Source organism: Limanda limanda, chromosome 17 (genome assembly GCF_963576545.1).
Source record: "Limanda limanda chromosome 17, fLimLim1.1, whole genome shotgun sequence".
NCBI lineage: Eukaryota > Metazoa > Chordata > Actinopteri > Pleuronectiformes > Pleuronectidae > Limanda > Limanda limanda.
The window spans coordinates 8,855,149-8,872,305 of NC_083652.1; the positions used below are offsets into that span (position 1 = coordinate 8,855,149).

At 42.1% G+C, this 17,157-nt stretch overlaps 2 protein-coding genes across 3 annotated transcripts; both read right to left on the minus strand.

Annotated features, from left to right (window-relative positions):
- Positions 1 to 273: 273 nt before the first annotated feature.
- Positions 274 to 2,460, minus strand: mreg (melanoregulin). Its single transcript, XM_061090912.1, has 5 exons — positions 2,375 to 2,460; positions 2,020 to 2,182; positions 1,617 to 1,707; positions 1,365 to 1,528; positions 274 to 465 (listed from the first exon to the last, which is right to left on the minus strand). Exons 1-5 carry the CDS (start codon positions 2,458 to 2,460, stop codon positions 274 to 276), a joined length of 696 nt encoding a protein of 231 aa, XP_060946895.1.
- Positions 2,461 to 3,933: 1,473 nt separating this feature from the next.
- stard3 (StAR related lipid transfer domain containing 3) lies at positions 3,934 to 15,572 on the minus strand. Of its 2 annotated transcripts, none has more exons than XM_061089396.1 (15): positions 15,518 to 15,572; positions 12,428 to 12,666; positions 12,268 to 12,345; positions 11,877 to 11,954; positions 11,718 to 11,771; positions 11,285 to 11,402; positions 11,081 to 11,182; positions 10,931 to 10,986; positions 10,743 to 10,835; positions 9,648 to 9,710; positions 7,066 to 7,161; positions 6,899 to 6,978; positions 6,723 to 6,827; positions 6,494 to 6,587; positions 3,934 to 6,188 (listed from the first exon to the last, which is right to left on the minus strand). In XM_061089396.1, the coding sequence occupies exons 2-15, from the start codon at positions 12,638 to 12,640 to the stop codon at positions 6,066 to 6,068; spliced, it is 1,353 nt and encodes a 450-aa protein (XP_060945379.1). In that variant the 5' UTR covers positions 12,641 to 12,666; positions 15,518 to 15,572; the 3' UTR covers positions 3,934 to 6,065. The 2 variants fall into 2 exon arrangements, with proteins under 2 accessions (XP_060945379.1, XP_060945380.1); XM_061089397.1 differs by lacking the exon at positions 15,518 to 15,572 and adding an exon at positions 15,187 to 15,509.
- Positions 15,573 to 17,157: the final 1,585 nt, after the last annotated feature.

Consider the following 17,157-nt stretch of genomic DNA (forward strand, 5'->3'; position numbering starts at 1 on the left):
AAAAAAACACACACTCACAGTAAACATGTCTGTAACATTTACCTGGAAATCTGCTGAAACCCTTTTAGATTTTGACCAGAGAACACATAATAACACTTGAGCTGTGTAGTTGGGGGAGAAACGAGAGAAATCTTCAGCCTAAAACTTCCAAAGAGCAGCAGCAACACTGTATGAGGCACTTGAAGAAAGGAGCTATGCAATTCATACAGGGTCTCAAGGGTTGTTGACTACTGCCCCCTGCCTTGTGTCTGTTATTATTGCAGCCAGTGGATCTTAGGATCTGTCACTTCCATCTCTATCGCTGTCGCTGCCGGCCGCCCCGTTCATGGCCTCCACCCTGGCCAGCAGCAGCGGCAGGTTTATGCCAAGGCCATTCACGTCCTCGTCCGAGCTATCCCTGGGCGGATAGAAGCGCTTTGCCTTTGCCAGGAATTCTTCGCCTATATCTAGATACAGGAAACGGTCCTGTGAAGGAGGAAACAAGGGAACCGTGAATATCATTATTGTCCGAATATGTCGTCTTAAAGGAGTTTTCTACTGTATTGCTACTGTGATGCTATAAACCAAACCTTCAGTCCCCGACCCCTAAATTTAGTTGGTAAGGATCGATAAACCATATCCAGTCGAGAGGACTATTCTGCACTCTTAGCAGTTTCCTTTTTCCTCTTTCCTACCCCATTATATCCAAATCTCAGATTATTTTTTTACACAGGGGCACTACCCCCAGTTTGGGAAACTACAAAGTTAGATCTAATACTGAAATATATAATTTCAATCAGATGAACATTCTAGTGTGAAACCAGAAGTTTGTTACTTACATTAAACTTTGCTGGCAATTATTTTGTATTTAAATATTAAGGGTAATTGTGAATTTCTCCTAACTTTTTCCAAAAGTATAACATGAAGCAACATTTGCAAATATTTAAAATAAAGAATAAGAGCTTCAAAAATTACTTTGATGACATTCTGACTTGTGATATAGTGAGTTTGTGGAGGGCATATAACTGAAGGATAATGGGCAGAATTAACCAGTTCAAGAGTAATGCCAAACTGGAGATCTCAGAATAAAACATTGAAGACAGTATTCATCTCTGATAATTAGTGAGGACACTTAAAATATTAATATTCCCTAAAGGTGTTTGGCTAAGACTTCAATAACCACTTATGGCTGCAGAGGTCGCTGTTCCTCAACAGAAGTTGACAGTGTTGCTTTTAGTAAACGGTGGGTTTCTTTAACATGAGTGGTGTAACCCACAAACACCCAAGGGTGCTTTTTTACCATATATGCATATAAACACTCATGTGTGAAATGCAAATGTTATGGAAAGACATGCATGAAATGTAAATGTGGTTCCTTCTCTTACCAGGATGAAGAGATATCTCTCTGGGGGCGGGCCTTTGGTGTCGAAGAGGGCCGTCTCGGTGTGGAGCGAGTGGAGGAGGGCCCGTGCTGCCGGAGCATTGCGCATGCGGTCACTCGACGCGCCGGCGGACACCGTCAGCAGCGAGTCTGCCTCCGCCGTGAAACCTAGGTCAAAAGATGCCATCCATTTTTATTTTGGGGGACTCTGCCTGTAGGTGGCGCTGTAGCTCAGCGATCACATGTCCAATCTTACCTAGATTCTCCAGAATTGTCCTCCACTTGTCTCTGACCTCTCGCCGGGTGTCTCTCATGGCCTCGATGTCGCAGCTCAGACGACGATAGCCCTACACAATTAAAGGACAAAGGTTTTAAAAAAAACACATTACTGGATTCTTATGTCATCACTAGTCCACTTCCTTGTCGTTTCATAAGTGGAGCATTGTTCCCCTAGCTCACATGTAGGCCTAAGATGATTCATCATAAAAATGTTTCTGTCTTTGGACTTAGTGTGAACAAATTTAGCCTGTGTGTTCCAGCACACAGCATCGCCCGAGGTTGTTTTCCACTGCTGTGTTTCTTCCCCCCCCCGCCCTGAGGTTAATGAGTGTGAATAAAGCCTTTACAGACTCTGGTCCAGAAAGGCCTCCCTCACGTACCGTGGATCCCATGCGGGTCTTGGTCCTGGCCTGCAGCAGGCTGTAGAGGACCCGGTCGTCGTCCCTCTCCGAGTGGCTGGGGTCTCCTGGCTCACTCCACAGGTTGGTCTCCTCATCACGACGCTTCTGGACCTCACGGTTAAAATACTCCAGTGGGTCCTGACTGTGTGAGAGCGAACGCACAAACTTACAGGTATTACACACATAGAATGAAATGAGAGAGACACACACACACACACACACACACACAAACCAGGAGGCAACCTTCTATAAATGAAGGTGAAATGAAAACAATGACAAAACAACTGCAAACAAGTAATACAAGTCCTATACTGGTCTGTCTTATGGCTCTTACGGTACTAATGGCTGCTTCTCATCATCATCATCTTCATCGCCGGCACTACAGCAGCAGCAGCAGAACCTCCTAAAGGCAGCTCCCATCTGAACAGAGTAAGTGAGTAGCAGGTGTTCACAGTGTCAGATAATCCAGAGGGAAGTTGTTTCACAAGGGAGTTTCCCGTGTGGAGTCTGCTGGCGTCCCTGAAGACGATCTGAAGAAACGCTGCTCTGAAGAGATTCCGTAGAAAGGGGATCGTAGTCACAGCCTGGATGATGAAAAAAGAAAATATGTTATGTCATCCGCTGGAGTTAATCTTATGAAATCACAGAAGACAAAATATCAGAAAGAACAAACCGGTAAAAATCAAAAAGTTACAAAAGGTCAGTGATCCCAAAAACTCTACCTAATTTTCAGTTTCCCATTTTTCAGCGATCCCGCCGGCGTTCGTCCTCCAGATCATCGGCCAGAGCCTGTCCGGGTCGTGACGCTCAGGCAGATGGCAGCCCACGGACTGGTGCTTCTCCTCAGCCTTACATGGAGGACAATGAGAGCAGTGAGGCGCTCACTCTCTCATCGATTCAAAAACATATTCACACACCAATAGCCTCAGAAGACAGTCACAGCACAATCATGTGAGCGGCTGCATCTCTTCTGCTTAGCATTGTGTTTTGCCCCGAGGGCGATACATCTCCTCTTCAATAGGCCCAATGACATCCTCTGTGTTTAATCTACCATGGCTGTATTGATTCAAGGATTATTTAATTTCATTGTATGTGGTAACCGAGATAAACCGTGAATCCATTTATGAGTGGTTGAAAAAGAGTCGTTTTATGTTGCTCTTGGCGAGTCTGAACATTAAAGACGCTTGCCCTCTGTGGTTAACTTCATTTTAAAAGGTCAGAGAGAAAAACGCTGGTTTCTGGTGAAGGAATCTGAGCGAACATTGGATCCAGACGTGAAGGGTTGTGGCCATTTTGCAAAGGTAAGTCATGCATGTGACATAGGCTCAAGTCACAGGGTCCAATTGTTTTATGACACAAACAACGTGTGTGTGTGTGTGTGTGTGTGTGTGTGTGTGTGAGGGGTGGGGGGGGGCGTTGAAACTAGAATTAGGGCTTTGTGGTTGTGGGCTGCCGCCAACCAGTCAAGCTGCAGGATATATGGTTGATCTATTCTGTTGCTGAGTCATAGTGTTGAGCAATGGCCAGGAAAGCCTTTACCCACCTCCTCTTTATAAATTTAATGGAAATTTATTTGGTCATACTTGTTTATATTATAATTATAGTTTCACCAGTTTATGGTTGAACTGTAAAATATCAAGCTTCAATTACATTTGTGTGGATAAGAGTTTGATGAGGACATCTTAGGAATCACCTTAAAAATGTTTTAAATGTCTATGTCTAATTATTACTACATCCACCCCCCTCTCGCCAACATGGAGGTGTAAAATTATATATCATCTATACATAACCGATCTGATGTTTGTAGCATTCACAGGAGGAAATCAATGCAGAGAGATGTTTTTAAATGATTCACAGGTTATACGTGTAAGTTAAAGGAGGCAGAACTTAATCATGACTTCGTATATTTTATTAAACATCAGACACTGGTTAAGACTCAATAAAAACTGTTGGACTGTTGGTTTAAATTAACATGTTGGATGAATGATCTATGATAAATTACATTCAAAAACTATTAAAAAGAAAGACACAAACTTAAGCACTGTAAGCACGTTTCATGTGAATATGGCAAACATGGACATGACAGGGTAAAGCAATAGAAAAAGTCGGAGGTGAGGGGAGAGTGATAAAAAGGCACCAGAACGCTGATATCGTTAAAGCATTTCATTTAACATTCCTTCACTATGATAAACAGCTAAAACTGAAAAATCTCAATTACCACATGTTTTGGACAAGGACTCTCCTCAGATGGTTGACAGCTTGCGAGAGAGAACAAAAGTTTCCTGCCTTGTCTGCTAACTCTGGTTCAACTCCGCAGTGAATTGGACCTATGACCAGGTTTTGTGAAATTATAAAAAGATTTTCTGAGGTCCATCATAACACTGAGATACAGATGTTTGAAGCAAAACTACAATGCAATAATCATAATGTAAGAAGTGATAGAAAAACCTCAATCATCTCATCTGAGTGCCTGAGGGGAGACCAGTACTAATGTCAGCAGATTCAGAAGTGTTGATGCCATGAATGAGCTCAGCTTCTTTTACCACAAGGCCACTTGAGGTTATTGGGACAAAAGTACAGCTGCAGAGCGTGTACAGCATCACGATGTGTGAGCATCATCATCTAGTACTAATCAAGCTCGATAATGCATTTGCATCACATACTAACAGCCTCCTGGTTTGACTCCAAATGACAAAGTGCATCACAAAAGTAGTATTGAGAAACCTTCAGTAATAGTCGATTATATTTAAGATGATTAGAAAACAAGTCTTTGCACAAGAGAGGGAGCTGTCAAACTTAAGCTGCTTTCTGACATTTTCCAGAAATCTTCTGGAGGCCCTGTATGTGAGAAGGTGAATATCTGAGCCAGTTGTGGCCGACATTTCAACAACTTTTCCTAAAAGTCACCAAGCAAAATGTCAGAGCGAGCCCGTGTGACAATACATGTCGAGCGATAGGGCGTATTGAAGATGTTAATACGCCACGAATGAAATACTGAACTAAAGCAATTTAGAACAGAAAAATAGCCCAAATATCTCAGCATTAAAACATACACAGAGGATGCAATTAAACAAGAGTTGAGAGCTGTAAGTGATATGGTGTCAATGTGCTGTAAACAAAAACACGCAATTTCCACAGCGGAATATACACATCATGTCCTGCCAGCTGCTTGCTCTACCCGAGCGCCCCCCCCCCTCCCCTCCCCTCGCCTGAACGCTCCAGAGTTTTCTGTCTTTGGGAAAGCGTCTGACAGTCTCCTGCTGCATTCTTCATATGTAAAAGGCAAACTCTGGAAAACGTCCCGACCCTAGAGGCTTTCACTGGGTAGGTAAGTGGCGTCTTCTTCTAGTGGTGCTGCTTTTACCGTCTATCACAGTGTTGTTAAGGAGCATTAACCATGGAAAACCGCTTTTACTCCTTCAAATGACATGTCCCTTGCAGGTGTGTGTGTTCGTTTTAGGACTGGTGCACCAGAGGAACATTTATAACATTGTATTGAAATCACACAAAAAGGCAGCAAATCAATGGCCAACAGTGTGCGCAGTAGGATAAGGCTCAGTCAAGCCAGTGCATCGGTTTCATTTTGAAATACGTCAGACGGTGAGAATCACCCCCCCATCTTCATCCAGGTCTTCTTGAGTGAGTGATGCTTTCAGAACACGGCTCTCTTCGTACAGCGAGGGGCCAAAGAACATCAGGTCTTCTCAAAAATATGTACGTGGTCACACTAGAAAAAATACAACATTGTTGACCTTCAATAAAGAAGAACATCGTCTTTGAAATCCAAATTACTCCTCTTCTCATGTGACTGAAATGTGGTGAATGCGTGGTCACATGGCTCACATCTCCTATGCTTCCAGCTGCAGTCTTTTCCGTCACTATGGCACATCCCTTCAGCCCGAATGCGTCACGAGAGCACTGCTGTGCCCATTGTACGTGTTCCGCTGGTTTTGATATACGTATACAAAAGGCCCAGTAGTGATACCTCCCGACCGGCTGTGGCACAGTCCGGTGTCTCTCCTGTTTTAAGTGTGTTGGTGGGAGCGGAGAGACGGCCGCAGGTCAGCGATACGTTGCCGTAAATGGGACATAAATTCAAACATGGTGGCGGCCAAACTCTGGTGGATGAGGTAGCGAGGCAGACGACCCTGGTGAGACACAACAAGCCAGAGAAAGTCAGTTTCAACAGTTCTCCCCACTCACATCACATTCATGAATGCATTCGGTTTATTTCCTGAATCTTACATTTTTCTTTGGCTTCTTGTTTTGTGGAATTTATGTACTTATAATCTAGTATAAGCAGTTTTATGATTAAGTTTTTTTCTGCATCCACTTTTTGCAGCTACACATCGAATTTTCTTAAAAACAGACAAATCCAATTTTACTTCGACGACTCGCTCTCGACATAAACATGAAAAACATGCTACAGTTTTTGCAGCGTGCACATTTTCACCTTCAGCTCCGTGTTGAGGACCCAGATGAAGGTGCAGACCGACGGGTTACTGCTGGATTTGAGGACCACAAATCCTCCTGGACCGTTCTCCCCCCTGAGGCCAGCAATAAGAGGACAAGAGACGTTAAATAAATAATAACCAAAGGCAACTGGAGTTTTATTAAATGGATTAGATTCTGATCTACTGCATCGGTGGTGACAAGTTGCCTGGACGGAGGCATGTTCTGACCTGACGTAGCGACCACATGGGGGCTTGGCGTCGTGGTCAGTTGCCATACCAGCAGACAGGTAGCAGTCTCGTTTGCGTTCCACCCGTCGAACGTTAACAAAGTCCCTAAAGGAAGAAGAATCAGTCAGTGGACACAAGGGACGTATTGAAGCCTGCTGTGTGCTGAGCTGACATACCTGGCAGACACAACTCCCCCCGCTGCTCCAGCAGAGACGTCGTATGATATCAGTGTGTTGTCGTCAACCCTCTGGAGGATCTGAGGAGAAGGAAGGAAGGAAGAGGTGTTAAAAACGATGATGAAAAATACTCAAATAGACACAAAGACAATTTAAAAACAGGTCACCTGGCAGGCGGAAACCGTTTTGTTCCACTGGACCATCTTCTCTGGCTGCAGAATCACCTCCTGATACACCAGCTCAGCAGGACACTGCATGAAAGCCTGAACAATGACAACAAAACACATCAAAATAAAGCATGTCAACATCAATAGGGAAATGTAGGTGACGCTTTAAAAAAGAAATGAAAATAGTGTGAGAATCCTGGGATAAGAAACTACAATTGATAACATCCATCTTGATATTCGGTTGGATTTCCTCCAGCCAAGATTTTCAGTATTTCTGTCCGAACTCAAATAAATCCAGCCACTGACGCTGGTTTTCTGGCACAGTATCCTCTTTGTTGATCCCCAGAGGATGAGGTTATCACTATGGATTTCTAAAATCTAATTTTGTCCTGGGAAAGCCATTTTTAAACCACATGTCATGTGTGTTCATGATCATTATCCTGGTGGAAATCATATTGTCCCAAGACAAACTGCACTCGTGGACCACTACTTGATCAGATGAACTCAGGGACAGAGAAACGGAAAACCACCAGAGCCCAGTTCAAACAGAATGTATGCATTTTGCAGAACGTCTCAAGCAGCCACACGGCCCGCGTGAGCAACGCATGCTTTTCTAGAGTCTGAGTCTTGGCCAAAGTAAAAAATGTCTGTCTCATAGTCTATCAGTTGAATATATCACATAAATATAAACCTACCAAATAGATTACACAAATATTTATTATAGTATCAATAAATATATACAAAATAAATATTTCCAAAAGTTACTGTCCCTGTTTCAAAGTCGGAGCACTCAAGCGTTTCTGTTGTTTTAAAAAGATTTTTGTGTGTGAAATAATTGCAGGACTGGAAAGATCCACGGTTTCATGATGTTAAGTCGTGGTATTCAGTTGGGAACATAAGCTACTTTAATTCAAGGAAATAATAGTCACAACAGGAACCTCATTTAACAGCTCTGCACTGCAGCAGACACGCTCCCTGTGAACTACAGGCGCACGCGAGACGCAGCAGATCAGCGACGCAGCCGTCACGCGCTGTGCACACACTCAGTGTGGCCGAGGCATTAGAGTCTCACATTCTTGACTTTAAATACTGCAACTTCAAGCGTCACTACATTGCTCTTGCATTAATGAATGTGGCTATATTATTGGTTAGTCAGTTGAGTGACCCTGTGGTCACTCATAAGAAATCACCATGGATGCTGATTGATTGTTTAGATGTTCACAAACAAAGGCGATTTATTACATACAATCGTCTGTAATCGTCTATTTCCCAAAAACTTAGACAAAATAAATCATAAAATCAATTTCAAGGCAACTACCGCACGCGTCTAAACAATCAGCAACCGTGGTGGCTTCTTTTTATTGGCAACGGGGTCACTACAGTAAGTCAAAAACTAGTAAGTAAAGCACCTGATTATAATAACCTCTGCCCTGATTGACAGCAACACTACACCCCCAAGTGGTGGGAGGTTGAACAGAACAAAACGGTACAAAAATGGCTCTTACAGTCAGATGTATGAAGACAAGCTGTATCAGTACATATAAACTAACAGAAAGCTTAAAAATAGTGGTGTCATATTTAAAAGGTACTATTTTGTTCATGTAACACACACATACATGACCATCCAGCTGACATGATACAAAATTCTTCTGTTGGTTTCATCTGTGCGAAAACAAAGTCAGTAAATTAGACTTCCAGCAAATAAATTAATCATAATTTCAAATTTTTCGAGAACTGGTGATGCAAATGTTTGATAGGCAAAGAAATGCAGATAACAGGTTTGTTGGCCTTCATGGAAACACACTTTGCATTCTGGTAAGACTGAATGTAAATCTAGTTATTGTTTGCTTACAATTAAACTCCCCAGAGCACCTTTAAAAGTATGTGTTGCTCTAACTACTTACTATTATAGCACCTGTTGCAGAAACTTTTTTTAAATAACCCAAAAAGTGATTCTCTGATTTTCTGAGAACTTCTTTTCTGGAAGGGCTGTATGTGAGAACGCATTTGTTTGAGTCACTTGCTCCAGACGTTTTCCCGAACTATTTCTACCAGCCACCCCTAGAAAAATGTCCGGAAAATCACAGAGTGCATGCGCTTGTTGATGAAATTTCTCTGGATGAGTTTATACGTCATGTCAAGCATCAAACCGGAGCACTGACATCAAACAGCCTTTAGTTATGGAGCATCATTTAACATAGTGAATTCCTCTATGAGAAATTACACGTGCTAAATGAACTCCTTTGTAACGGGTTCCTCTGGTAAAATCGGATTTAACACCCATTTGTCTCGATGACTCCACCACTGTGCCCTCTGGAGGTTGACCATGTACATGCATGTCCAGGCCTGCACAGTGTACATTATTTAGTTCTGAGTGTTATAGAGGAATGTGACAGCAGATGTGAAGCCTGATCCGCTCATTAATGTGACAGTAGTAAAACAGAAAAACGTTATGGAGGCACAACAGATATTTATGACGTGTCTTAACATGATGAATATGCACAGCTCTGTGGGTGACCTCTGACTGCTGGAGGTTCTCATGGGACTCAGTTTCACATTGAAGACACGAAGAACTGCCGTACCTTGAGAATGAAAGTCTTTCCATGGAAGGGAATCTCCAGGGTGTAGACAGAGTCTCCCATGTCCTGACACGAGGAAAGACAGTTAGTATCGTAAGGCTTATGCTTTCGTTTCAAGGAGAATGAAGTCAAAGGACAACTCACTCCCTCAAAATACAGAACTATATCTTTGGTGAGGACTTTGGTGAGGACATTTTTGCATTTCTTTTAATTACCAAATTTAGAGGAACAACATTTCTGAGGGGAACAATGTTTTACAGTAAATTTGGGAATAGATCTGGTTGCTAACATATCTAGTTTGCCTGAAAAATAATATTAACAACTGCATATTTCTGCCATTTTCCACTCTTATTTGTGGATGTGGAAAAAAACTCATTAATGTTCGATACTGATTGATTCTAGATATTTGAGGTCTATACAGATTGAACACAGATTCTTGAGAATATAAAATCTAATGATATTATATAATAAATCTTAATTTGGATCCTGTAGATTTGTTATTTTAAGAACAGATAACAAAGATGCATGATAATCTGGAGAATTCACAGTAGTGAAAGCTTTCTGGTTGTCAAACTATATTAAACCAAGTCATTTTTAAAATTCTCAGACTTTCCACTTCCATGGTAATAAATATTAATGTTACTATGCTCTGTTGTCTCTATCCCCTTGGCTATTGGTGGCTTCTGCTCAATATTCCATCACTGTTCCTTTCACGCTACAGGATTCAAAAATAATACTGGAGACTCCCTACCAGTCAATTAAGATTACGTCTTAATCTGTTCAAACCAGCCATAAATCAGAAATTCCCCCAGAACAGTCTGTCTGCCCAACTATCCTCTAGTGTGAAGCCAGCATAGGAGATAAGAAACTGGACTTTACACCTCACAACCCCTGGTATTAACACCATATGTTAATGCTGGGTGTAAAAGAATGTGATTGGATCAGACCACATCTGGGGGTTGTTCAATCTTGCATTATGATTGGATATTGATCAGCTCATCAATGTAAAGACTGGCAAATGGGATTTCAATATTCAAAGAAGAGGGAAGACGTGCATCTTTTGGATGAATCAAATTAACGAAGCAAATACAAACACACATTGTTTTTTTCAAATTTCCATGCATCCTCCTGGGCTAGGATCTGTTCGACCACAGACAAGGCCTCACGACCCTGTCGGACGTACTCCTTCTCCTGCAAGGCGAGAGGTGGAGTAGAAAGAATGACCTTCATCATCATCAGGTAATGAAAAGCGAGCGTATAAAAGGTTCTCACAAGGACGCAGGTACCTGAGCGGTGACAGCTCTACGCCCAAGACCCTCCTCATCCAGATCCTCTTCGGAGCCTGCAGACGAGGAAAGGGGAAACACACAAGCCCGAATACAGCAGACTGTTTTTGAGGCTGATGCAAGAATAACTCGTATATAAGCTCAAGTCACCTGCGACAGATTCGGGTGGGGAGTAGAACTGTCCGTCTGAAACGGCAGAGGGGTAGATCATGGGAGCCCGTAGCCAGGCCGCGTTCACCGCTGCTAGGTAGGCTGAGATTTAAAAAAAAAAAAAAGAGAGGGAAAACAGTTAAATAGGAGAAATGGATTTTTTGCTGAGTTGTGTTCGAACTTGTCCAGCGTCTTGGCTCCCACCTCTTTCGTCATCTGCCTCCTGCGTGAGCACTTTGAAGTCAAGAAACCAGGTCTCCAGCCAGGCCACCACAAATGAGGTGATGGGCAAAACGTAGCCAAAGGCATTCTGGGACAGCAGCTGTGTAGAGACAGAAACTAAGTCATCCCGAGGCTGCACAGCATTAACAAAAGGAAGTACTATGATGACTTCCATAGCAGAACTCCAACGGGGAGTTGATTCTTTGTGTTAGTTCACTTGCAAATAAATAGTTCATGGAGCTATAAAACTATATTTCACAGAAAAGATGGAACACAATAGAACAACAGTTGTCCCGAGATCATAAGACAGAACATTACTGGCATAAAGCAGAAGTGAAAAAGTTGTCATTGCACCACACACACACACACACACACACAAGGGTAAACGTGTCACGTGTAAAAGTGTCACACTCACATTAGATACGATGACCTTTACGACGAGGAAGACGGTGGTCACTAAAGTGGTAATCTGTGGAGGAAAAAAAGACATGAATGTGAAGTGTGATTTATGTGAGGCGGTGAGAAAATGGGATTTTACAGTATTGCTTCTCTGTGCGTGACTAAGCTCACTTACCGCAATTACCCACCAGTGCTTTAACCGAAAGGCAGCGTAACCCACTTGTAGACACAGGAAACGAAAGATGGCGAGAAGCTGAGACAAGCAGGAAGAAAAAGAGGAGATAAAAAGGCTCACTCACATGATGCAGAAATGTTGACTTAAGCAACATTTTCTCCTCTTGTGTGTGTGAACTCAGACATGTGACCAAGCTTGTCATCTCATTCAGATATGACCCCTCGGGCTACATGATAATATAAGCATTTGTTCGCTACGACTGGTCATTCAGCGGTGAAAGCTTTGAGAATCTGATCAGCTCTACGTACACACAAATAAGTATCAATAACAATGCCAGTATTGTAAACTGAAGTCCAGTCATGTGTACACAGACGTGCACTGACCCACTTACAAAGATGTCGAAGAAGGAAGACCGGAAGTGATAGCGGATAACCTCGTCTCCTAAACTGGTCCAGATGTTGCTGGAGATCTGCCGAAGAACAGAGGGAGGAGAATCCAAATCAGAGTCAAACCAAGTCTTAACCACGGTGTCGACCAAAGTCTGGACTTACGTTCAACTCGATAATCCAGAGAAGCGATATGAAGAGCAGGTCGAACGTCACAAAGAGACAGAAGGTGCGGCGGACGTCGGAGATGACCTTGCGCTCAGCAGGTGGTACAAACAGGTACGGGGAGGGGATGGACATGGATGTGGAGTAGGAGGCGTTCAGGGAGGCGATGGCGGGGAGACTGGCCCCGAGCTCCCCGTACTCTCCACCCGGCATTCCTGCGGTGAGACAGGAAACTCCCCCTGCGACGAGAGACAGATAAAGTCGGCGGGAGGGGTTGGATATATTTAGCAACACTGTCCTTCTGTACAAACCGAAAAATGAGAACATGAAAAAAACACCTTAAATCATAATTCAGAACTACCTTCCTTCCACTGTGCTGTGCTACAGAGGAGCCTAGACAAAAGCAAACATGTCATATGTATCTTGACTGATAGCTTTTATGTTGTGAATATTAAGGCCTAATTTGTGATCATCAAAACATTTTCTAGATATAACATAAGAGCCAAAAAGATGGACTAAAGCTCAGATATAAGGGCAGTGATTATGCAATAATTCATGACTGTCATGGCTGTTCTTCCATTGATTTTGATGAACTTGCACTGCTCACACGCTTCTGCTTCTACTTCTCCCTGTGTGTGTGTGTGTGTGTGTACGCGTTTGTGCGTGCGTGTGTGTTTTCAAAAGTTAGAAACAGATAAGAGCAGCGAACACTTCTCTCGCTGCAGTCTCATGACTTCCACACCTCACCACAGGCAATTTCACCAGGCTCAATATCCAGAAATACACATAATTCTATTTTTTATTCTATTTTGATAATAATTCTGTAAAACTAATTTTCCAATCTTTACCACAACATAATTTTTGAATTCCAACATGACTTAGGTTTAGAATTTTTTTACTTTATCCAGATATTCTATGCTTTTATTGATTTACTAATATCTTCTTATACATGTCTGAGTTTGTACTCAGGGTTTCTGCAGGTTTAAACAAGAAGAATTTAATTTAATTCAAGACCTACATCAAGTATGAAAAATATGAAGGAACATCAAGATGTTACAAACTATGCCGCCAAAACATTTCTCTTAAAGAAGTGTTTAATGAACATTAACATAATAAAGACCTGCCTATTAGTTTTTGATACTTAGCACACAATAATTTTACATAATTAAGACTTGTTAAGGCTTAAAGATCAGTTGCTGATATATTAAACTGGCAGAAACCCTGTCATTTGATCACCCTACCATTTGTATATGATTCAAATCAAATGGACGGATGGGATCAATATCAGGGGGGTTTGAGTCCACAAAACACTTCTGGAGTCTCAGAGATAAATTTGTTAGAGCAGAATCCAATAAAATTGAAGTTAATGGTCCTCTTCTTCAGACGTTATAAAAAAACACACCATGCCTCCATACTGCTTGTGTCAAATCAAGGTCATTTACACCGTGTTTTTAGCTTAAAAGCCAACCAGAAGCGGCTAAGCTAGTGGACACAGCTACATGATGGTGTGTCTAGGTCCATGAATGCACCTTGTAGGAAGATATCGTTTAGGCCAAAAACTTGGTACAAATTACCTCGATTTCAGTCAAATATTAATGTCGGGGCTAGCGGACACATGGATGACACCACACGAGCAGTATGGAGACATGTTGTGTTTTTTTTTCTGTTTTCTGTCCTGTCTTATGACGTCTGAAGTCTAGGTCAACAGTTACTTCAATTGTATCAAATTCGGTTGCTACAAAGTTTTCCCCTGAGACTCCAGAAGTGTTTTATGGACTCAAACACTTCACCCACCCCTCCACCAGCATAGTGGGGAGTAGATATTGAGTGAACTTTGATTTTTCAGTGAACTTTCCCTTCAAGTGTTAACTTTTTTCCTTAATAATCAATGATACAGGCTGAATTTTAGGGTATGCTGACTCTGAGGCTAAAGGTAAATCTGACTGGCTACTGACTTGTATGGCAGCCCAATGGAATCCATCATTACCTCTATGTCTTTTTAAACTAAACACTTTCCCATTTTGGAACATAGGACAGGATGGAGAATATCCCTTGTACGGCGCTAATTCACAGAAACAACAGAAACACATCAGCAGCTTCACTCATTATGTCCAAGTAAAGTGACAGCGGCAGAAACTTTTCCAGTTAAATCAGATGAGCCCAGAAAGTCATCATCTCTTGACAGGCACACATAGACTTTGCCTCCTAACAGATCACAAACAATACTTCTACTCTGTTATACAGAATATCTTGTATCCTCTGAGCAAATAAATACATAGTAAATACACATCTGTGGCTGTCAAGGGGTTTGACCTACGATGCAGGATTTAACTACAAACACTGTTTTCATTCAGCCTGATAGAACTCTATAGTATATTGTAGTTGAAGGATTGTTGCTCTATCACTTCAGATTCCTGGCACAATAACAAGCCTGAGTGTTGTTGACCCAGTGAACCTCAACCAGTCGGTGTTTCTTCACAATAAACGTGATGGCATCATGGGACATCTCCAGGTTATTTATTTACCACGCAAAAAAAAAAACGTCATTCCCCGCGTGACATTCTAGAAACGTTTATAGTTCATGTTACAAACAGATAATCAAATATTGGTAAATGTAGTTTCAGACCCCCCCCCCCACACTCGTCTCCCTTCACTTCTTCTGGTAAACAAACTATGTGACGCTGCTCGCCTCCCAGCTAACGGGCTAACTCACGTCGGCTAATGGAGACACACACGGAAGATAAACAGGGAATATTCACCAGAGTCGCCGCCACACTCTTGTTTTTTTTTATCTCCTGTCAACAGACGCCGACGAGACGAAGCAGCAAAGGAAGAAGTGACCGGGCCAGAGCAGCTAGCTGCCTCGGTTAGCCTCCAGCGGCTAACTCATCTTCCCTTTCTGTGCAAGTTAGTTTCACTCGCTAACTGTGAGGTTCCCCCGTGAAGACAAGGGGATACAGACAGGGTTTTAGAAACTGACATTTGCTGGTAACGCTAGAAAATGCCGGTGAGAAGCAGGACGTGTGGTAAACTTGACTCTACGTTACGAAACATCTGATAAAAAGCTAAATTTCAGACATTAAAACTCACACGAGTTACCGGATCATCATCCTCGCTCAGCAAGTCTTCCGGGTCTGCGCTCTCAAAGACGAAGAGTCACAACAAGATGAATCACTGCCGCTCTTCAACAGGGCCAAAACCCCATCACCGCGCTCCCAGTGGCCACAGTGCGTAACTACATCCCCGTACGTTTTCATGTACGTGTGTGTATTGGGTGGAGGACGGAGAAAGAAAAGCGAAAACAGGAAATCATTTATTATTTTGAAAATGCGTGGGGTAGGATGCCAACTATAACAATTAAACATAAGAATTCAAATCAGTATGAAGATCACACAAAGTTAAGAATATAGGAAATCGAGGAGTTAAAAAAGTTACAGAGGAAAGATTTAAAACAAAAACATTGAAGAGCTTTTAAAATGACTAAAATAGTGACTAAAATAAGTGGCAGGATACTAACAACTGTTCGAATGAGTCGGGGTCCTAAAGGAAAAGGGTCTCGGTCCTCAGCTGTGGAATGTGGCCTTCACTGAAGACCTCGGGTTACGAACTGGCTAATCTGAAATTCAATAGGTGCAAGTTTAGAGCGGTCAACCAAAAGATCTTCAAATCAGTTCTAAACTTGACTGGGAACCGGTGTAGAGAAGCTGTAATCTGCTGTTTAAATGGTTTTGGTGAGTCAGTCTGGCTGCTGATCAGATTACACAATTTATTGCTGGAAAGTTTTGCAATAAATATTTACAAAGAAAAGCAGAAACATGATGGTGATGGGTTTATTTTTATGAGAATTTCGTCATCTGGCTCATGCACATAAAACGTACAAACCATGTCAGCCCTTAAAATAATCTTCAGCTCTCGAGACCACCGAACCCGACAAGAGCACAGGACCCTGTTCTCACCTCAAGGATTCATGTTCTACATGTGTAATTGTTCTGAGATACTGAAACCTTGAAAGAGAATAGTACACACTGAATATCTTTATTATACAGGATACAACTCTTAGCTGATCTCCAGATAGGACCCACACTGATGCGTATCACTACTGTCCCATGAATCTCATTTTCCCTTCTGTCCCCCTCGTTTTCTTTCCCTCATATTTCTTCTCTTCTGTCTGATAATCCCGTCATTCACTTTGCTGTCCAAACACATTCCAGACAGATTTGGGTTTCTGGGTGTCTGAGGGTGGAATGACAACAGTGCAGCCGAGGAGTTGGTCCTGTTCCCGTTCGTTTTGCTTTTTCTGTCACATTTTCCAGGACCTTTCGGGACATGTCTTGTGTGTAGTGAAGCAGCAGACACAACCTATTTAAGAAAAACTCTTTCAATCAGATAGAACGGGTAAGAGTCACACAGCCACAATGCTGAAACATTACCAGGGTTTCATTTAAGTAACTCGGGTTTGCAAAGTTCTTCACAATTCAAAACCAAATATCAATACCAATAAACAATAAATATGAGAAAAAAAATTCAATAAAAAGAAATCATGGTAAAAAAAAGGAAGTAACACACTTTCTTATAGCTGTCCTGGAATAAGGCCCAACAGTCTCCCTATGAAAACACATTTAAATTCCCTAGATTCAGATTTTTATTTGTACTTTCACAAAATTCAGCACACTTAAGTGTCAGTCCCCAAATCAAGATTCATTCATTACTCTCTGAGAAATTGTTTAAAA

Excerpts from the sequence above, each read along its gene's own strand:
- mreg (XM_061090912.1), bottom strand. The coding sequence starts at position 2,460 with ATGGGAGCTGCCTTTAGGAGGTTCTGCTGCTGCTGCTGTAGTGCCGGC. Across the intron at positions 2,183-2,374 it reads GAGAAGCAGCCATTAGTACC|TCAGGACCCACTGGAGTATT; the intron begins GTAAGAGCCATA and ends GCTCTCACACAG. Across the intron at positions 1,529-1,616 it reads GACAATTCTGGAGAATCTAG|GTTTCACGGCGGAGGCAGAC; the intron begins GTAAGATTGGAC and ends CTTTTGACCTAG.
- stard3 (XM_061089396.1), bottom strand. The coding sequence starts at position 12,640 with ATGCCGGGTGGAGAGTACGGGGAGCTCGGGGCCAGTCTCCCCGCCATC. Across the intron at positions 11,955-12,267 it reads CTTCCTTCTTCGACATCTTT|CTTCTCGCCATCTTTCGTTT; the intron begins GTAAGTGGGTCA and ends TGCTTGTCTCAG. Across the intron at positions 10,836-10,930 it reads GTAGAGCTGTCACCGCTCAG|GAGAAGGAGTACGTCCGACA; the intron begins GTACCTGCGTCC and ends CTCGCCTTGCAG.